General features: G+C 33.4%; 1 protein-coding gene across 8 annotated transcripts in view; it reads left to right on the top strand.

Moving 5' to 3' along the window:
• DMD (dystrophin) overlaps window positions 1-22973 on the top strand; it is a 2254165-nt gene that overhangs the window by 1043924 nt on the left and 1187268 nt on the right. For all 8 annotated transcript variants that reach the window (XM_036227209.1, XM_036227208.1, XM_036227211.1 and 5 more), the window contains one exon: window positions 20980-21141. In XM_036227209.1, the coding sequence (XP_036083102.1) occupies window positions 20980-21141 (162 nt within the window). The remainder of the gene's footprint in view (window positions 1-20979; window positions 21142-22973) is intronic.

Below are 22973 nucleotides of genomic sequence, written 5' to 3'. Positions count from 1 at the left end.
CAGTGTCACGCTATCGCCCTCTACTGACAAAGTTTAGCATCATGCCAGCTGGCAAAGAGTGATTCCCGTATCACCAAACAGATCAATATTGACAGGCAATTAATTGATAATTGGCACATCCTGCTATAACTCATTGGCTTTGTGACCTTAGGTAATATTTACGAGCTCCCATTTCCTTATATGTAATAACAGATCCTGGTTCTAGGGTTCTCCTGATCAAAATAGAAAATACTGCATTAAAAGTGCTTATTACTATAGTGTTAAGAAGATACATATTCAATAAATGACCAGCATTTTTATTTTCACTAAGCTGTATACTGTAGAAACTACCCTCGAACTAGTTTGAGTATGTGTGTGTGAGCACGCGCATGCATATCTATCTCACTAAGGGGAGGGGTAGATAAAAACATATTCCAATATGAAAAGCAATATACTCACCTCCATTATTTAAATAAAATACAGAATACTGAGAAATGACTTCTTTTATCATCCCCTTAGTCTTAAAATTGAAAGGAATTCTCCATTTCTATTTCAGTAGTCAAGAATTCTTCAGTAACAATAAATAAACTTTAAATAAATACACTTAAAGCCTCTATCAGTTCTGGCTATGCTTATATAAAATATCTAGTCACTAATAACCCGAGAGTAATTTGGCGATGAAAATAAAGCATATTTTATGCTTCAGAACTTAGATGAAAACCACATCATGTTCAAGATAATAGCCTTCTCAAATTCTGTTGTGCTAGTCTTTAATAATCTGACATGACTATAAAGATATGATGTTGAGTTAAAATGATAGATAGTATCATGGTTTTACTGTTTCTTAGGGTATAATCTGGGTTCTTTCATCAATTCCAAAATACTTAGGTAATAGAAGCACACCTAATTGTTAGCTAAATCAATCATTTGGATGTTCTCATTGAATACTTAGTTGAAAAGACTGGTGTTCAATGCAATATAGATGGAACCTTGAGATAAAATAATTACAGTAACAGAGTTTTTAAATTGATTTATTTTCCAAAAAAAAAATGCATGGCATACGTTAGGTTGTTATAATCACAAATCCTGAATTTGTTTTAAGCCATAATTTTCTTGATTTTTTTGTTAGCTAAAGAAAAACAGTTTTTTTTTTCATTAATAAACAAAGTGCCCTTTCACTTAAAGATGAGACTTAGCCCATTTTCTTCTCAATTAAATGCCTTTGTCAATGGTTTGTGGGTTTTTTTTTGCCTGCTTAATGTTTCTTATAGTTGCAATTATGCAGAGCAAAGGTAACATTCAATTGCCTGCTAAATCAATCAAACAGCCAGAGTTTTTATTGCCTATGAATGTTTAAAAGAAATATGCTAGATCTCATTCCTAATTTCAGAGTGTGAGTTTGCATTCAGATAAGTAATAAATTATTTTCATTCCTTGAAAAGGCACCTTTCACTCTTCATAATCATATGGCACTATGTTTTCTACTCACAGTAATGATTTGAAAGACGGTTGGCAAACCAAGAAACAGCTCCAGCAATCATACCAAATCATCTAATTTCTGCAACTTATTACAGAGTAACCAAGCAGGAGAAGATGTTTTAGTGGTACAGTAACATGCATAATAATAGCAATAATAGTATGGTTATAAAGATCCAGACACTATTCTAAATGTCCAATGTGCATCTTCTCATTCATTCTCATAGTAGCCTTATGGTTTAAAGTCTTTTATCTACCCATTTTATAGATGTATAAAGGGCATCAAAGGCTTCAGAGCTAGTAAGAGGCTACTGAGCATTTAGATTCAAGTTTCTTTGTGCTCGAGCCTGGGACCATGACCATTTGCCCATACTACTTCCTATCTCAGTGACCTTTTCCTTATATTAAAAATTAAAGCTGCCTGGAAAGAAGTAAATATTATAATTAACTGGTGTCTCAATTTCTAAGGAAAGTTTATGGCATAAGCTTAAGAGTATTAGGGATAACTAATTCAAAGAAAACATTTTAGAGTCTTAAATATTAAAAGTGCACATTTAGAAACCCAAAGCCTTCACCAGTTCTCTTCATTAGTGATTATTTCACCTTTCTTGTATATCATTAATGTCCCCACTTATGTCCTTTCTATAGTCGTATATAAGTTCTTTCACCCGACATTAAATAGAAGAGTAAAGGAGAAGAGGCAAAATATAAACTGGTTAATTCTGCTTTTAATAGTAACTCTGATGATAGGCAGTTTGGGGGACCCATTAATCATTCGAGGTATTTATGACTTTGATCACTCAATGTCACATCTTCCTTAGCATAGATAGACCAAATAGACAAGTATTGGTTGAAGGAAAATTATAAAGTAATCCAGGAAAATAAGTGACACTATACCACTCATAAGGTCAAAATTTTATTGGAAAGCTGTTTGTCTAATCATATGCTTTAGGATTCTGTTAATATGTTTACCTCTTAGAAAATATCAATCTATAATAATGTTAATAACATTTATTGAGTGCATTTTTATGTCAGTCCTTGTGCTAGGAAATTATAAACAGTATAAAACTTAATCCTTACATTAGTTTTATGAGGTCGAAATGAGGCTGGCTTCTATTTTCAGGGGTGAAGCATACTACATATTCTAAAATGCCTTTGGAAGAATACCAGGATGCTGAGAAATTTCCAACAAATATACTTTTAAACATTTGCTCTCTTACAAGGAAGTGTGAGTAAACCTTTAAAAGCCAGGCCCATAAAGAAAATGGATGAAACTGAAGTGATAGAAGTAATGCAATTATGAACAGTGAGCCTTGCATTGCTCTGGTATTAAAAGCTAATATTAGCAACCTATATCTTGGGTGAATCAAGCTGGTTGGTAGAGGAGAGATCTGAGAGTCAAGCTCAAGCAAATTTGGGGGAACTGAATAAAGATTCTACGTACGATCAACAGGAGATTATCTGTCTGCAGAGGGTACCAATATATCTATCTCTCTTCCTACTCTAAGTATAAAAGTAAGAGACAATTATAATAATCTAATCTGAAAATTTATAGCCATAGGCCTATTCCTGTGAGGATCTCTAAGCGTATATTGCCAATAGGACGAAGGACTCCCCAAGATAAGAGATTAGGTTAAAGTAGCTACAGGTTAGCAACATACTAGTACTGGTCAGAATCAAATCGAAATCCTTAAGAAAGAAAAATGCCCTCATTATTCTCACAAATTAAATTCAGTGAAATTTGAGCTCATAATAATAATAAAAAAACAAGCACAAGGAAACAAGCCATCATGAAGCAAAGGCATCACATACAACACTGAGAGGTTTAGATTTCCTCCTCTACAAATTCAGATATTAAAATTGCCATATGACTAATGTACGTATGTAAACTATTAAAGAAATAAATGATATTGAAAATTAAACGAAGAATGAAACAAAGTTGGTGAGAAAAATGTGAAAAAAATTACACTAAAAGTACTAAAATTAAAATTATTATTCTAAAATTAAAAAATAATAATGGACATGTTTAACGTATATTCAAGAATCGAAGAAAAAAACGAGTTAAGAAAAATCAAAAGATAATATACAGAATGTGGCACCAAAAACTAAGGAGGCTGACAATATGAATAGGAAGGCAAAAGATATCGATGTAGATTATAAATATCTAACATTTCTAATCGTAGGTTCCAAAAAAGAGAATTAAAAAAAAATGGATATACAGGAATATATGAAGGATATTGAAGAAAAATTTCCAGAGCCAGTGACACAATGCATTTAACCAGGAAGTATCATATATAACATGTAGAATAAATAAATAGAAATTTACTCTTAGACATAATCACAGTGAAACTGCAGGATTCCAAAGACAAAAATAAATTAGCAGCCAGAGAGGTGAGGCAGATAATCTATGAAGGAATGCAACTTTGACTGATATTAGACTTTTTAACTACAACAAATACATCAGAGAAAAAGGGAAATATTTTCATGTTGAGAAAAAAAATACCATCAGCCTAGAATTCTGAATTTAGCAAAAGTACATATTAAGAACAAGGGTGAATTAGATATTTTCAAAGAAACAGAAACAGATTTTACCCCAGCATATCCTTTTTAAAAGAAAGTAATTCTAAAAAGAAGGTCTAAGATGCCCTGATAAGAAGAGATACATGAGAGGTTTTTTGCTCAGCCACAGGAGGATACAGCCAAAGGACGCCATTTTCAAATCAGAAAAAGAGTTCCCACCAGACACTGAATCTGCACACACTTGAATCTTGTACTTCTCAGCCTCCAGAACTTTGAGAAATAAATGTCTGATGTATAAGCCACCTAATCAATGGTGTTTTTGTTACACTATGCCAAGCTGATAAAGATAAACTGAAAAATATAAGGCTTTTTACCAAAATTTGACAAAAATGATAAAGGAAATCTGACAACAGTCTCACTCATGAAACATATAAGAAAAATTTCTAGGACAAATTTTGGCAAACTGGATCCAGTTGTTTTTAAAAGTTTTTAAGCTTGATGCTCTCTTTTCTTTCTATACCCACTCCTTTTGATATTTCATGCAGCATCATCACTTTAAATATCTTTTACATGCTAATGATTCTTGAAATATCGAATACAGACCTAAACTCAAGATCTGTGTATTCACTCCTCTGTAATATATCTCTATTTGGATATCTAATAGACAATTCAAACTTAACATACTCAGATATCCTGTCAAACCTACCCAACACAATGTTCTCCTCCCTTGTTCATGTCAACTCATTCTTTAAATTTTTCAGGCCAGAATCCTCAAAGTAATCTTGGGCTCTTCTCTTTCTTCACTAAGCTCTCTCCAGCAGAACTGAAAGGTAATTTTAGCAGATCTAAATGTGGTCCGGCAGACAGTAAGAAGTATAAAAGCTCCCCATATTTTTTTTTTTTTTATGAACCAGGTTCTTTTAACTTCAGTCATACTCAGTCCACTTTTAGATTACTTTATACTGGTATATAAAAACATGTATCACATATCTTGGCCTTTGTCTGTAATTAGGGAATCATCATAAAGAGGTGATATTAAACCTACATTTCAGATGGTTATAAAAGCCAAATACACGTACACACACACACGCATATACACAAACATACACACACACATGCTGTCTCTTCCTCTGTTTCACTGCTAAGGTATAAGTATAATTTTTAGTAAAATTATTAGGCTAATAGTAATAATAGTAATAGACCAATATATTAAATTACTAATGAGATTAGTCTTATGGCTTAAAACTTTTTGTGTCTAACTTTAATGAGAAGTATATAAACAAAATTAATTGTATTTAAAGAGTAAAATGGTATAAGCTACTGCATTTCCTCAAATATAGAAGTAGTGAACTTAGAATCAGCTAAGTTCTAATATTTAACTTCCCTCTTGGCATATAAAATACTTAATTTTTTTTTTTTTACTTTTCCTCTTCCTACGTTGTCAATATTTAAAATGCAGAACCTAGTACTTAAAAAAGTAGTCTCTACTAGCTGGATTTCTTTCCTCAACTTCCACTTACTCCTTCACTCATTAATTATAGATGCCTTATTAAGTTGCTGGAGGAGCAATTGTGAGATTAAAATGAGGTAAAACAGGAAGTGGTAGCTGCGTGACAGGATGGAAGTCATAACTAAAGTTATGATGCAATTTATAAATGCATCAGAGCCACATATTAGGCACTTTCAACTTACACAATATTATATGTCAACTATTTCTCAATAACACTGGAACAAAAAAAGAATTAGCTTGTGTTTGAAAATGAAAATTTAAAAAAAATGATGATGAAAAAATGAGGGGCCATAACTTGAATAATAGGTTAGAGAACATGTTTTATTATCTTTCAAGACAGTGAAAATTTAAGCATGTTTGTAGTCTGAAGGAAGATCCAATAGAGATACTTAAAATGTAAGTAAGAGCAAGGTCTTGCAGGAGAGGAGATATGAGCAAAAATGGAAGGATGGACTTTGTAAGTGAAAAGAGAAATACAAAGATATTTTGAGGCAACAAGTAATAAGTCTGAGAAAGTCAACTCATGAAAGACTCCATACCCAAGAGAGTGCTACATCTTTTTTCAATTCTATGAAATTGGTGACATGAAGAAGTGGGGGTGGAAGGATACAGAACTGATGCCTTTGAGGAAGTGAGAGTAGAAAGTATTTGAAGCAGCTCTTCTGTTTTATAGATCAGTTTAAAATAAGCAAAATTGTTAGCGAACAATATTCTAGACTCAGTTGTTAGTAAAATGGTTTTCAACGGAAATGGTTATGTGAATTTCTCCCTCAGTCTTCTGCTAGATAATAATTTTATTCACAACCACATACATAAAAGACACATGGACAATCAAAAGAAAAAGGACTTTTATTTCTATTTTCTTCAATTAGTATCTCCAGTATGTATTCAATTGTATTCCGCAGTAACTAAAAGACTGGTCTTTGGAGTCTTATCTTCCAATTGTGTTCGTATTTGGAAGTCATTCATTTGGTATTCATTTTTTCTGCAGAAGTATGTCACCATGTCCTGTTGCTTCTAATTTGAATTTCATGGTTTTTTTTTTTAAATTTGCTTCTCTAACTTATCCAATTTAGTTTGGATTCTTATTTCAACCCTGTAGCTATTGGCCATTTCCCCCAAGTTATTAGAATCAGGATCAACTACTTAATTTGGGGGGATCAGTGAAAGAAGAAAATGCAGACAGCTTTTTCAAAAATTAAGAATTTAAGACAGGGACAGCAGAGCACAAAACAAAGCAGAGGATAGTCGAAGCATGGAGTACTGCATGAATGCTCAGGTTGCATGCCCTTGATGTCAGCCCTGGTTGATATTTTATGTATTTGATTAATTTTACACCTAAATTGCTTTTGGAATTGCTCAGGAATTGCAGAATTTAGGCTCATTTCTGTAGGAAATCATTGTTTAAAAAGATCTAATTGGGGATTATCAACCAATGATAAATGCTTTAATATTTTCAAAGGTGGAATTTTTATCTAATTCTTAGAGTATTAATAATGAATGCAGCTTCTAGGATTATATTTTTCCATGTTTTGAATTTGTTATTTCCTTACAGTGAAAAAAAGGATTTTGGATATCTTGAATCTTGGTTTTCCTAGGTTGAATGCTCTGTGATAAAACTCTTATCTTTATTCAAAAATTGCACCTCAAGCAGACAGTTATGCCAAACAACTGTGTTCAAGGTGACTTTCTTTTGAGTTGTGTAGTAGAATATGTAACTTGCTCTCATAATATTTTTAATTGAATAATTAGACAAGAGTGATTACATTTTAAAGGGAAAAAAAGTCACTTGTGCGGTATTTGCACATAGGTAATAAACCCAATAGTCCAATCCTCTTTGATGTAGGAAAAATAGACAAGAGAGTATATACTTTTTATTTTTTTAAATTAGCAAATAATTTTTCCCTCTATTTGCTGTATTTTCCTTTGTTATCTGAAAAACATATCTTTCTTTTACTACTATCAATTATGTGAACTATCCTGATCCTTCTTAATAATATTTTCACAAGCATCTTATATTTTTAGTTTAATTATCATCTGTTTCATAGATGATAATATTATGTAAACTTTATAAGAAAAGGGGCAATAGCAAATGTATTTCATTCTTATTTTTAATCACCATAATTAACAAATATTTATTTATTTTTAAATTTTATAGGTAATAATTCCACCATTTATCTTTATAATTTACACCATTTCAATAAATACTGTCCCTTGGGCCATTTGTATTGACATTTCTGAAACGTTTTATAAGGCAGTAATTAAAATTTTCTTGTCTGAATGTATAGAAAATATAACATGTTGTTTTTTTCTTTTGCACAAACACAAAGGGACATACCAATGTACAGATACCAGATGTATGTTTGTATATCTGTATGTGTGTGTATGTATATGTGTGTATATATGTGTGTGTGTGTGTGTTCTATTTGAATATATAATTAATAGCTAATAATTATATGTTCATGCTAGATAATTTTATCTTGATTTGGAAAAGCATTAAAATGCTTATGAACAAGTGTGAATATATTCATTTAGGGATATCTTGTCTTTAAATTTCTTATAATTTGGTGATTGAATTCTTTCATCTAAAGTTAAAATAGCAAAAGAGGGAGTTAATATGTAAACAAAAAACATCTGATATTAAGGCCTAAAAACTAATCCATTATAAATTAGCGTGGATTGGGAAATAGCATTTTAGGAATGATAGAATTTTTTAAAAAATATTATTATTTATGTACAGTTTCACTAAAATTCCTGAAGTTTTCTCTTTTTAATGAGACTTGTATATACCTTTTATTTATGATCCATCATAATTTACAACTAATATTTAAGTCCTGTAACAAAAAATACTATTCTCAAAGTAAATGTTCATCTTTCTTGTCCATCTTTACCACTCTAGGCTTTTTATAAACCAATTTTCAAGCCAATTCATAGATCCTTGGAGTTGAATGATCAAAACTATTTTTAATATTCAAGCAAATCTGCACTAAAATTACTTTTCTATTTTTTTAAAAAAAGAAAGAAATGGGAGAGTGAACACTAAATAACATTACTTTGCAATGTATTCTAGTATCTCAGAACAATCCATGTATGGAATGAGGATTGAAAATATATTCCAAGTTTAATCAAGCTGTTTTTTTAAGCCACAGATTCACATGTTCATTATGAAGTTTCCATTAAAAGTGTCAAATAAAATTGAAGAATTGCTTTTTACTGCTTCTCTCTTACCAAGCTTCATATTGTTTTTTAATCTTCATTGAAAAATGGTCAATTTAGTTGGACTCTGCCCTTCTCTCTTCTTTCTTTTTAGCCCCAAAACTGCATCTCACTATCTGTTATTATTTCTTATTTAAGGCATTTTTTCTTTCAAACTTCACTCTTGATAATTCTTTTCAACTCTGGCTAATCATCAAAATGACACAGATGAAAGGGTATAAGAACTTTAGTCTATACATATTCCCTTCCAATTCTCTTTGAATTCATTTGGGAACTGTGTTTTGAAAAGTTCCCTACTTCTGATAATTATTCAGGTTTGAAACCTCTGACTTCAACCATGACCTCAGAGTGAATTGTTTAAGGCAGTCCACCTTGCTAATGTGCCTGTGTTTCAGATTCATTCCTAGTGTGGACCATTAATATTTCATGTCCATCCATAGCTCATTAGTGCTGAGTGATCTCTTTATTCCAATGATGAAGCTCATTTTCAATTCCTGAACAGTTCAATCAAGCAGGTGAAAAAGCGATTCTCCTTCAAGGACACAGTTTCCTGCTGGAGCAGAATGAGCACTTTCTAGGAAACCATAGCAAACGTGTTGGCATAGAAAGCATGTCACTGTGTTCCCCAATATGCTATTCTCCCTCCTGGACCATAACCTAGATGAATAGACATTCCCTGTGGGACTAGTTTGAAAGACACTAGTCAAGCCTGCATGGCTGTGGTAGACATTGTCCACAACTTGATTTTCAACTATATCTGACTTATGACGAGTACAACAATCCTGCAAACAAGGGCTCACCATCTGAGACCAGGCCGCTTCTCTCCTGATCCAAAAAAAAAAAAAACTCCAGAAAATGCATTTTATCTACAAATAATGAGAAGATGTCACTGTGGAGAGGTGATCGAAGAGAAAGGAAATTAGGAAACAGTTTGTGTCTATTTCAGCCAGCTTAGTATTTCCTAAGAGCATTCAGTGACAGAAGACCCTGGACTCTGACAAGGAGTTGAGTATACTGCACCACTTGGCCAGGATTTACCTATTCCCCATGCTCACATCAACACTCACGAGTCTTCTTTTTGCACTTGCAGTTGACTGCTGAAGAAATATACAGCATATTCAACAAGCAAAGGGAAAAGCAGATGTTCCCTGCATCTTGCTCCTGCTCTTCAAGGTGCACATCCCAGCCAAATGAATCATATCAGAGCCAAAGACTCTGGCAGGGATCCCTTGCTACAAATTTGCAGTCTTGTTGGTCTCATCTACTTGGAGAACAAAGGATTTGAAAACATTGTAATACCTTAGGACAAAGTAGTACAGCTATTTACTGAGCTAGACCTGAGGAATTATTCAGTAGAATGTGGATAAGTAGGGTTACAGGAAGCCATAAATATACTCTTCTTGCACTTCAACTTCTTCAGAATCATGGTGATCATCTGGAGTATTTATGATAAATTAATACTCTTAATCTCCATGCATATGGAGAGGATAAAATAAGATCAGCCATCATAGACATCCCAGAGGAGAGGGGTATTTTTCCAGTTTCTCTGATACCACTTCTAATTGAAACCAATCCGAGTACAATTTAACCACACTGATGATTGACCATACGTGCCAGCAGAGTCCAGAGCGTTTTATTTCAAGAACACCTGGATACTGGCCTCAGATTATTATGGGCCTACATTGCAGTGAAAGGTGTCCAGCAAAGATCTGTAACGTACATCAGAAAAAAAAAACACCATTTCAGGTTATCAGGACTATATTTGAGACCACTCAACACTGAAAACTGTTTTAGTTCATAGCCAACACTTATGGCCATCCTTTGCTACTCTGTACAAGGAACCATGAAGAATGTGCTTCCCACACATCATGTAAAGTACAAGAGGCCAAAAACACTGTGTCCTGTCTTTATCCGCAGAGTCAGAATTCATAAGTGGAGAGAATGACCAGTGAGGTCTCTGTCACATTGCTTTGTTCTCTGAAAATCACTGCCCTTATCTGCGGGGTACCTAATGGCTAGTTCATTTACATAACAATGCCAAGTTAACACAACTAACTTTTTCTCACTAGCGGCCTCTTCAACTTGGGTATTTACCTGCACAACTTAGCCTGGAATCAGCAGCTAGTTTTTTCTAATTGTGACACCTTGCTTTTCCTCAACCTTTACTTGCATTTGGAAAGAGTCATCGCATTTGGGGCTTCATGGGGCAACGGAAGCAAACTGGCAGAAATCAGCTAAGTTTCTCAGTGGCTACATTCCTACCTTTTTTTTTTTACTGATCTCTACTCATTCCTTCATTTTACAATCTGATTTTACCCCAAGATTGGACTTTTACTCATATAAACTCTATATGTTACTTAAACGTGTGGTCTCTATCCTGATCCAACTTATCCCTAGACTCTGATTCTGTCTCACTATTCTGTGTCAGGAGAAGCTTTCTGTAATTTTTAAATTATTTATAATATCAATAAATTATCCATTGACTAAGCTTTAGATTTTCATATTACAAGCACATGTGTAATCAGACAGCATCTAGCCACTGGGCCAGAGAAATTTTACTGACCAGGTGTGCCTCTGAAGTTACCTTGAGAAAGCTTAGATAAGATGAACTCTGTAGATTTCTTCTAGGTGCACTGTATTATACTTCGATCACTTTCTTTTGGAAGGTACAATAATGCATCAGTTTGCTCCTGTCAGGGAAGAAGGCCAATTTCTTTTGTCCACCCATGAAGTTGAATGAGTATAACAAAATTCCAGAAATGTCTTTGATATAGTACTATACAACTCACTGGCTATTCTGTCAATGCTTTATTTGAAATTGATGGCTATATGATATCAGGTTCTATTGATAAAATGATTCCCAAACATTACTTCAAATGCGCTTTCCTCAGAGGTCACAGAGGACCCTTGACCTGCAAAGAGCTAAAAGTGATGCAGTTCCAACTGACAATGACACCAGTGGTTTTAACATTTGTAATCTTTTCCTACAACGGAGATTGTACAAAGCTCCATGCATGTGGTTTTAGTGTTTTCCAACCCAGTGAATTTGAACCAAATGACATTAACAATAATAAACCTAGAAGACCCTTGTAAGTAATGCAACATTCTTCCTTTTATATTTAAAGAATATATATATATATATACAAACACATGTGCACATCTATGTAATTTATAGCCTACATCCTTATCAGATACATTAACATACAGCATAAAAGCAAGTGTGCTCCCCACAGCAGTTATATCTAAAGTGGCTTAAAACAACACAGCTTTTTATTTATTTGGTCTTTCTTGTCCAAGGAATACTGTGTGGGACCGCTTTTCTTTGGGAAAAAGTAGGCCAGACTACTTTGAAAACAAAACAAAACAAAAATCAACAAACTGGAGCTTTTGTTGCTGAGACTGTGAGCGATTGGAAGTTGTCCTTGCTATAAATTATCTTCTTCCCCTTCTGCTTATTTAACTCCATTTAGTTCCCTTTGCAAAATGCTAGCTTAATTCTTCTTGAAAAGAATTTCCTCAGCTTACAGGAAACATGCCTAACCATCTAGAAAAGTTATAAGCAATTTTGTTGGGCTCTATTGTTTTCATTCTACCATACAAATAATGAAAAAAGAAATGCTTATCTCTCATCAACCCCAAAGAGGTATGAGTCTACAGTGAGGCCCAGGGCGTTCCTTCAATTTCTGCTTCTCTGAAGGTGCCCTGCCAGTCCTACACAACTATAAGTTGGGAAAACCTGTTTCTGAGACAATAAAGCATTCCTCCTGGTCCTTAAACAATTTTTAACATTTTCATGGAATTACCTACCTAAAGACCTTCAAATTATGCTTCAGAAATTTTAATTGGTTGTTTACTGAAATTTTCTATCATTAGGCAAAGGTTTTTACTTAATAGCAATAGTTCACACGTGAAAAATCAGCGAATGGATATAAAACATGTTTTATATTCATTATACAGTTTGCTGACCATAGTATAAGACAAAGGCATTGGCGTATCCTTATAAGCCTTCTAATCCTGCTGTACTATGATAATTCTCAGTGTTTCAAATATACTTTCTAGGTTCTTCATTATCTCTTCATTTCTGTCATAAACTATTTCCTATCTTTCTCTGGAGTACATCCTAGCTGTTTATTCTATCCATCTTTCCCTTCTGCCTCTACCTCAGTTTGTCAAGTGATGAGTTCATCAACTGTGTCAACAGTTTGCTGCATAGTTTGGACCAGTTAGGTCACAAACATGAAATCGTTTTGTTTCCAGCAGATGGTTAATTCATATTTCTTACTGGCATCCTGAATAGATTTCATCACTTTCTGATCTCTGCAGTATTAGAAAGTTAAATCCAGTTTAGCTCATCCAAAAATTTCAATCTCACATTCAGTTTAATGTCTTATGTTTCCAGCTCTAGCTCAAACCATGGACTAGGTGACTCGCACTGGGAGGGAAGATGAGGAAATTCTTTTCAAAAAGAATCCCTGTCCCTCCTATGCTTTTACTTATGCCACCTGGGTCATATTTTCTTCATTGGCCTGATAAATAGCAAGGAAGGAAAGTGGGTAACTCTCTAATTAACTAACATTTTTTAAATGTTCAAGTATTTTATGTAGCAAGGACAGAAAACATTGGGTTTTTTGGGGGGGTGCAACTCCAGGCTCTTTAAGTTCTGTTCTCCTATTGTTTTAACAAGAAAAACATTTTCTATAAAAAAATATCTCAAAGCTTCTTTATCTTTGAGTAACTTGTTCCACAAGCAGTGTTCCTGCTGGACAAGTCAAACATGGCTGCCTTCTTCAATGTCCACTTGACCTATGGAAATATTTTTGCTGCACCAAGCATTGGGAAATACAGGCCGCCCCTTCTCTTCACTATGCCATCATTTCCAAGTCTTTTTTTTTAATTAATGTCTAGGTATGTTTAGAATACAAATAAAACATTAGCTGATTAAGCAGAGTCCAAGTTGGTAATTAGGTGTTATCTCCACCTACCTTGGACTCCCACAATTTATGGGTGATGGTCTTGGAGCTCCCCTCACACACAGAAATGTTGAAGTGTACCATCTTTCATTCTTCCTTGAGTGAGTAGAAGAGGCCATTGCACTCTCTCCTCCTGGGCCATAGATTCAGCCTGACTTTGTTTCTCTCCCAAATCTTCAAAGTTTTAGAGTAAGTGGATTGGTGGAATAATGAAGAAAGGCTAGCTTCCCCACCTCTTTTGTAAACCCCTTTGAGAAAAGTCTTGTCATTTCTATCTCTTAGAATGAGAAAAACTTAGCACTTATTTTTTTTTGTTGAAGACTATAGCCAAAATTCAATGATAGTCTATAAAGTTTAATGTGTTCATGGCCATAATAATTGGAGCTTCAAAATAGTTAAAATACAAAGAAAAATTAAAAAGAAGTAGTTGTATTAATTACATGGCCCATTGAACTCGAGACTCCAGAACTTAGAACTCCTTGGTCAAGGTAGTCTGTGCTGTGAGATACGGCTGTCAATTAGTACAGATCAGTGGCCTCTTGTAGGTTTTCATGTTAGTTTCCAAAGGGCCACATGAGTAAGATTTGGTTATAGCATATTTCATATAGAACTCCCGTACCTACGACTGTTCATGAGTAAAATACTCCTTTGGGCTCTACCTGGTGCATGATTACTGACATTCAAGTTGAGGTCAATTAATGCTCTCCTTCAAGCAGAAAATTCAAAAATTTGAAGTCATTTTTCTTTATTTGCATCAGAATTTGAGATATAGTTTCCTTTAGTTCATCTACTAAGATCACTCAAAAGTACAGCTTAATTTTATCATTGGATAAAATGTTTCATTACTTAGGGAAAATAAAATAAAACAATGCTAGAAATCAAAGCCTTATACATGTCCAGATGTCACTGACAAGTACTTATAAATGAATGAACAAAAAGTAAATAAGTGCCTCACTATAAGATGAACATAAATGACCTGTTTTTTTAAATCACTCATCTGACATCTGCTCTTCTTTCCTTATTTTATAAAAATATTAATGAATAGTATTTAAAACAGTTTCATGTAATTTGTCTTCACAAAGAACCTGCAGTTTTCTTTGTAAACTCAATCTGCAATTTAAAAAAAAAATCATGCTCTAGACTTCTGAGATGCCAGATCTCTCAAAATCCCAACTTACTAAAAAAATTCTTTTTGGGGGGCCAATGAAAGAGTAAATTTTACAATGTTAAACCTGGATCTATCGAGTAATTTAGAAAGAAAAACTGAGAGCTCCCAGATGCCTATAGCACATAGTAGGTCAACAAGGAATATTTATTATACAGTTGAATGAAAACAAAGGTTTCTGAAAGATGCTACAAAGGCAAAATACATCTTTTGCACACTCATGCTTTTCAAACCATGACTCCTATCACTCTTGCACTGTCCACAGGGAGCTCATACCAAGGAGATCCCTGATGTAAACCTCCTTTTAAGGCCTCCACCCCAGTTGGTCTCTCACAATCATATCTCAGGCATCAAAATTCTCCTTTACTTCTTCTTCACCAAAGTAGCAAATAAAACAATTACATACACTAATAAAAGAAACAAAATAATGACAAAACTTCTCCCATTTCTACTTACAGATCCCACAGATATTGGAAAAAAGTTATTTTTATGGCCTTAAACTATCTCATGCTGTATTGTAAATTAACTCTCTCAGGACTATTTCTCTATTTTAGTAAACTTTAATATATATTTCAAATATATATATTTAACTATATATATATATATTATATTTAGTCTATGGAGTGTGCTACCTGGAGAAGCATTACAGTCAGTGTAAGGTAGGAAATTTTGGACAGAAGAACTTTCTGTCATTCTTTAACTCATATAATGCAGATTGTTTTTCTTCTTTGTTTTTGGCTGAAAAATATTGTATCCATGCATTCTAGTTTGGTTATAATCACCCTGTAGTGAGAGACTATGTTTATAGTTTAATTATCCAAAATATTATGTGATTGATAAGTATTTGCTGCTGGCTATAAAGCTTAATAAGGGAAATTATATCTTTATAATAATTTTCTCAAAGTCCTATTTTAATAACGAAAACACCTACATTCCTAATTCATTTGTACTCATGAGCTTATCTTTCACCTCTTCAATGAAATAAAAATTACTAATAAAATTAATAAATATATTAATGACATGTAGCTCCTTTGATGAATGGCAATTTGTAAAAGTTATTAGATAATTTTTATAAATTTTTCTCTATTTTTAAGACTGCATTTATATTTTAAAAATATTTTGTTCAAATTCTCAGTTTTTATTTCATATGAAAAATTTATTCTTTCAAAATGAAAAAAAATAATCCTTCCACAGTTTCTTAGGGATGCTGAGCTCTGATTTAAGTGTTTGTAATATTGGAAGATAAGGGTTGTTATATTATTTTAAAAATAAGAATGTGAACAATAATGAATTCACTATAAAGGCAACTTTCTATTGCAAAAAAATCATTAAACTTTTAACTTTATATTGCAGAGCACTTTAAGGGATTAATAATTTATTTTCATGTATGTCAATTTTTTAAAATTAGTGTTCTTTGGAATTTTTTTTGAAAACCAAATTAAAAATTTTTTTCATTATGTCTTTTCTTGATAACCATTACTAAGATTCAATTTTATGCATTTTTATTTTGCTGCTGATTGCTAGTTTTTTAATATATTTCTAATTCTCCTCATATTTGCTGTTTCTGTCTAGCTATATGATTCCTCTTACTGCTGAGCAGATTAGCTAGAGGCATGAAATAACATTTTAAAGTAACAGTTGAGCAATACTCTGGAACAACTACGAAAATTCAATTATGGTTCAGGACTTCCTACCAACTCCATTCAGTAAGACAGCACAGGTCAAGTGGGCAGAGAGAGCTAGAAAATCCTCAGGCCTGGCATCCTATCAGGGTCTGACTAATAAGATGTTTAGAAATGGAAGACAGCTTATGCTATGACTAATTCAAAGAATTCTACAGGCATGGATTGATATCAGGTCTTTGCACTCCCTGAGATAATCAAAGAATCTGTGTAAACCAGTTTCTCCCATTGAGTGCCAGGCGGGGCAAGGAACCAACCCACCTGAGGTCAACTGTGCCATCATCTCTTAGGCTGTTTCATTCCTTTAAACTCATAGTATCTTATGAATATAAAAAGTTCTATTTCTAAAAATAATTGTAAGGCTAGGTATGTGGTTTAACATTATGCTGTATTATATCCTATTCAATTACATTAAAATTCTACAGACGCACACAAAAGGGTAGACCATTTTTGCCTTTAGCCAGATAAAGGACCAAATTTAAACAGTGCCTGAGTAGCCAATTACTACATGCTATGATTGGAAGGTTTCTCCAGCTACCTGTCACAGTGGTGAAATTTTATCATTAAAGATCCACTCCCCTGAAGAAACTCTGGGTAGGCTACAGACATTTTCTTCTACAATACAGAGAGCACCAATTATAGCCATGAGCAGTGTTCTGTGAATTATTATGTGATGCAACTTCCAGTTGAAGTTTTGACTGAAAAGAAAAATGTAACTATATTCGAATTAGAGTATAGGGTAAGGCCTTGTTTATTGATTTGGCTAGAGTATTTTAGTAGAAATAAGTTAAAGTTTTCTCCAAATAATGTTCCATCCTATTCTGACACTTTTAATGCTAAAAGGAAAACAAAACAAAACAAAAAAAAACCCAGGAACATCTGTTCTCCAAAGGTTATATCTCTGAGTAATGGTGATTTTTTTCTACCCCCCAATTTCTTATAAATCCACTTTTTTCCTTTGATGACTTGAATTCTTCTTTGTTTTCCTCATTAAAAAGCCTCGTTATACCATTCATCCAGTCATAAAAATAAATTTGGCCTTTATTCTCAGAACCGGTATTGAGCAATGAACAAGACCTCCATAAGCTCCAACCCGATTAAAGTTTATAGGCTAAAATAAAGACAGATAATTAATGAAATGTTACAGTATGCTGTGATACATGCTAAGACAGAAATATATGGTTCAAGAGAAAATGGTATCAGGGACAGATACATATCAGGGAGATGTCAACATTTCTGATGTAAGCCTCAAAAGATAAATGTAAATTAGCCCGAAAAAGGAAGTTGAGAATGGGATTGTTCTAGGAAAAGGAAACAGCATGTTTAAAGCTAAGAAGCAAGAGGGACATAATGTGTGCTGGGAAATGAAAAATGAAATTTTTCTACAGCTAGAGCAAGAAGTAGAAGATGCCAGCAGGGACTATGAGGGGACTTTTAAGCCATATTAAGAAGTATGGCTTCTTTCCTAAAGAAAATAAAGAATCACTAGAAGATTTAAAGCAGAGAGCCATAATTTCAGTTTAGAAAGAACACACTGTAGCTGCTTTCCAGATGGGTAGTGACAGGGCAGGATGCCAGCCAAGAGACTAGTACCATTTTTAAGACAAGAGACGGTAATGACCTCAACTAGAGTAATGACATTTTGGAGAGGGAGAAAAGGAGAGAAGCAAGAAATACTAGTAAGTAGAAGAAAGAATTGGTGATTTATCGACTGATTAAAATGGTGAAAGACATAATAGAGGAAATATCTAGAATTTTACCTAATAAAAGCAATGATTAATTATTAATCACCGAAATAAGGAAAAATGCAGAGAAAGAGCAAAAGCATGTTGGGAGGTGAAAAGTAAGTGAGAAGAGGACTCACAATGGGTTCATATTAGGTTAGGTTGCTAAGTTTTGGTGGCTGTGTGACATCCAAGTGGAAATGTCAAGTATGTCAACATATATACAAGTGTGGAGATTTAGGGGGAGAATCTGGACTGCAAATGTAAAATTGAGAATTGTCAGCAAATGTGGTGTAATTGAAAAAGAGTATGAGTAGAATGCAAAGAGGAAAGCCTAAGACAGAATCCTGAAGATTTATGGCCCAAGCAGAAACACTGGTAATATCCTCCCTGCTCCAGCAGCATTATGAACTTCAGCCTCCTTTCACTTGGTCCAGATGCTTTTACCTTTATTCTTTCTTCAGTAACACTGTATTCCAAGTTAGTTTTATTAAAGAATAATGACATGTTCACTATCTTTTAAGCTTAAGAGCCAACATTTATATTCTTTGTGTAATATCTAAATTCCTTTCTATTGAGGTAGCATTGGTTTATAACATTATATAAGTTTCAGGTGTTCATCATTATAATCTCATTTCTGTATATGCAATATCATGTTCATGACCCAAAAGTCTAATTTCCATTTATCACCATATGACTGACCCGACTTTACCCGTTTCACTCTTCCTCCAACCCTTTTTCTCCTCTGGTGGCCACCAGTCTATTGTATGTCTCTATGAGTTTTTTGTTTTTATTTGTTCATTTGTTTTTGTTTTTATATTTCATATGTGAGTAAAATCATAAGATATTTGGTATTTTCTATGTGTCTTATTTCACTTATGATAATACCCTTAAGGTCCATTCACATTGTCACAAATGGCAAGATTTTACAATTGTGTGTGTGTGTGTGTGTGTGTGTGTGTGTGTGTGTGTGTGTGTGTACCACTTCTTTATTCATTCATCCGTCTATGGACACTTTTGTTTCTCACATCTTCACTTTTATAAATAATGCTGCAATGAACATAAGTGTGCATATATCTTTTTGAATTAGTATTTTTATATGCGTCAGATAAATACTTAGAAGTGGAATTGCTAGATCATATGGTAGTTCTATTTTTTTAATTTTCGAGGAAGCTGCATACTATTTTCCATAGGAGCTGTACAGTTTACATTCCCACCAGCAGTGCGTGAGTGTTGCCTTTTCTCTACATCCTCACTGACACTTGTTACTTGCCTTTTTGATGATAGCCATTCTAACAGGTGTACGGTGATATCTCATTGTGGTTTTGATTTGCATTTCCTAGATAATTAGTGATGTTGATCACCTTTTTATACACCTGTGTTCCATTTGTATGTCTGTTTTAGAATAATGTCCATTCAGATACTCTGCTCATTTTTTAATCAAGTTGTTTTGTTGTTGTTGTTGTTGTTGTTGTTGAGATGAATGAGTTCTTTATATATTTTAGATATTAACTCCTTATAGGATGTATGATTTGAAAATATCTTTTCCCATTTCGGTAGGTTGCCTTTTCATTTTATTGATGGTTTCCTTTACTGTGCAAGAGCTTTTTAGTTTGTTGTAGTCCCATTTGTTTATTTTTCTTTTGTTTCCCTTGCTGTTAGCCTTGGATTCACAAAAACTTCACTAAGACTGATATCAGGGAGCTTATTACTGCCTATGTTTTCTTCTAAGTATTTTATGATTTCAGATTTTATTCTTGAATTTTTAATCTATTTTGAGTTAATGTTTGTATATAGTCTAATAGTCTTTATATAAATATAAAAAACAGGCTCACTTTTAAAACCCCAATTATGGTCTCTGGAAAAGATAGTTCTATTGTACCAGATAATATTACCTATATATTGTATTATAAGGGAAAATTCTTGAAATGATGCATAACCTAAGGAATTCTCAAATATTTGCCTGTCCCATTCCTTTTATGACTACTCTTTTAAAGGTGAACAACTCCTTGAAAGGAAACTCTGCAATCTGTTCACCATGCTATTTATACTTGAAAGTGTTAAATTATTCTAATCATACTTATAGTAACAATCAAGATTAATTGCAGCTATATTAGGATTACTTATTTGTTCTACTTCAGCAGTAACACAAATCCAATTGTACAAGCAATTTCCATAATCCAAATTGTGAAAGAAAGTGGGGTAAAAAGACCATGCAAAATTGGTTAAAATAGTATTCAAAAGAAATCTTTAACCAGATGGTTATCTAAAATTCCCTTTTTGAAAAGGAGCTGATTCTGAACAGATTGTATATGTGTCTCACTGGTGGAAGTGGATTATCTGTCTCAAATTGGATTGCGATGACGATGACCCTATTCTAAGTAAACCAAATCTCTTGAACTATATAATGAGATCAGGGGGAGCATTCAGCCTGAGAACGACAGATTGCAACTACTGAGATGATTTCACTAACGTTTTCTTCCAGCCTCTTTCCTCAATGTACATAATATTGTGGTTTCATCCTGTAGAGATTTCTGATTCCGTAGTTCTGTGTGCTAATTCTTTGTTCTTATTCTTTATTTTTATAAGTAGAACTGAATGAGTGGCAGGAAGCTGCGAAATCTGTCTTACAAAAAGGTGATTGTGTAAAAATTTAGACTCTTTATTTACTTTGCAGCAGGATTGCAGAAAAATAATGAGTCAACATTTAACTGATTCATTCTTATTTCTTCTTTAGGCTGTAAGAAGGCAAAAGTTGCTTGAACAGAGTATCCAGTCTGCCCAGGAGATCGAAAAATCCTTACACTTAATTCAGGAGTCCCTTTCATCCATTGACAAGCAGTTGGCAGCTTATATTGCCGACAAAGTGGATGCAGCTCAAATGCCTCAGGAAGCCCAGGCAAGTAGAACTGGGAATGAGCTTCTATCCTCCTGTTTTTTTATTATCTGAACGAGATATTGCTGAATTTCTAACTTAAAATGTATTCAAATAGTTTTCCAGAGGGTTATTTGATTGACTGGTTTGGCTCTTTGGAGGTAAGGGGAGAAAAAGAGTTCTTGATTAGCACTCTAAGATTTATTTTCAAAAGTATGTAATGGAGGAATTTGAAATAGGGACACCTAAAAGACAGAGGCACTATCACATTGAAGACTGTTATTTATCAGTATTTTCAAACTAGTATTCTTAAGCCAGAGGGAAACCATAGGAATGTAAATTGTAACAAAAATATTTTTAATGGGACCATTTAACTAGAGTCTCAAACATTATAACATTAACTTTTCTTTGTTATCTTAAGATGTAAATTTGCATTTTATTACTAATAATCATATTATATACACTTACATGCGTGCGTGCACACACGTGCACACGTACACACACACACACACACACACACACAACTCTTCCATCCCAATTATAAAATGTGTTAAATTAGTTTTTCTAGAATCAGAGTTAAAATAGTAATGAAAGTAAATCTAAGTTGACTTTATACTGAGTAAATTTAGGTTATATTGAAATTAACTTGCACCTTGGGAAGTATTTTTTAAATTCCATATTTCTATTTTTTAATAACATTTAAACATATGTAAAGCAACATAGGTATTATTTATTAAATGTCCTTAGGATTTTCTGAGAGTAGGGTAATACAGTTACTTTTCAAATTATATGTGCAATTATGAACTCCATAACCAAGGATAACTCAGACTAGTATACTATGATGTGAGGGGCATTAGAAGTTAATCTCCCCATCCCAAAGGCCCTCTCCCCACTAATTGGATAAGGTATTAGATTTATAGGTCATGGTTACAGTACATTTGCCATGCAGTGAATCACTTTTAAATTGGTGCCCAGGGCATTGGTGTACACAGAGTGTGAGTGATTTTACCATACTAAGCTTGACTGAGAAAGTCCCTGAGATTATGGGGCAGAGTACAGGTAATTTTGATTGGTTTAGAAAGTTCAGAGCAGAAGGATTCCTCATTGATCATTGCAATTGGAGATGAAGAAACTGAAGTTTAGGGAGAATATTTATGATCAAATCCTCATGGTAGTTTTTCACTGGGACAGTAAATGTAAATACTCTAGTAAATGAGGGATAATAGCAAATATACTTGAAGGTTTTAACCTCGCCAGTATACGCATTTCTCCAAACTTACAAAAGTCTAGTCAAGCTCTCTAATATGAATGATTCCTAAGACTGTCCCATTTTGAGTCACAGAGACAATGTTATAGGAAGGCTTTAGAAAAAAGTATGATAGGAATGAGAAATAGTTACTTAACTGGGAAAAATTACATGACTTTAAACTAAAGGCAGAATAGAACTTTTTTTTTTTACTTTAATGATATGTTTTTGGAGAACTGTTTGATAAGCAGTTAAAGACTGCTTATAACTTTTTGAATGGAATTGAAGAAAATTTTGAACAGTTTAAATATTAAATATTAACATTAGAAATTTGTACTATAAAATATATAAAGGTTACTTTGAGGCTTGTAGAGTAAAACTATGGGAACTTTTAAGGGAAAAAAATATTGTTTAGTTGAAAAGGTTGTGGTATAGGACCCTGAGTGTCTTCTTTCATTTAGGTTTGAGTGCAGGATTCTACAAACATAAAAGTAACATGCTAGTTTATAATAAAGTATTTTGTTTGGTTTTCTTAAATTAAAAAAAGCTATAGTAAAAGTATTATTAACTCCAGCAGTTCAAAACACTTGCATATACCAGCATACAGGTA

Source organism: Rousettus aegyptiacus, unplaced genomic scaffold (assembly GCF_014176215.1).
Source record: "Rousettus aegyptiacus isolate mRouAeg1 unplaced genomic scaffold, mRouAeg1.p scaffold_m13_p_9, whole genome shotgun sequence".
In the NCBI taxonomy this organism is placed as follows: domain Eukaryota; kingdom Metazoa; phylum Chordata; class Mammalia; order Chiroptera; family Pteropodidae; genus Rousettus; species Rousettus aegyptiacus.
The sequence above is the reverse complement of the archived record's forward strand: the minus strand, read 5'-3'. Positions and strand labels throughout refer to the sequence as shown.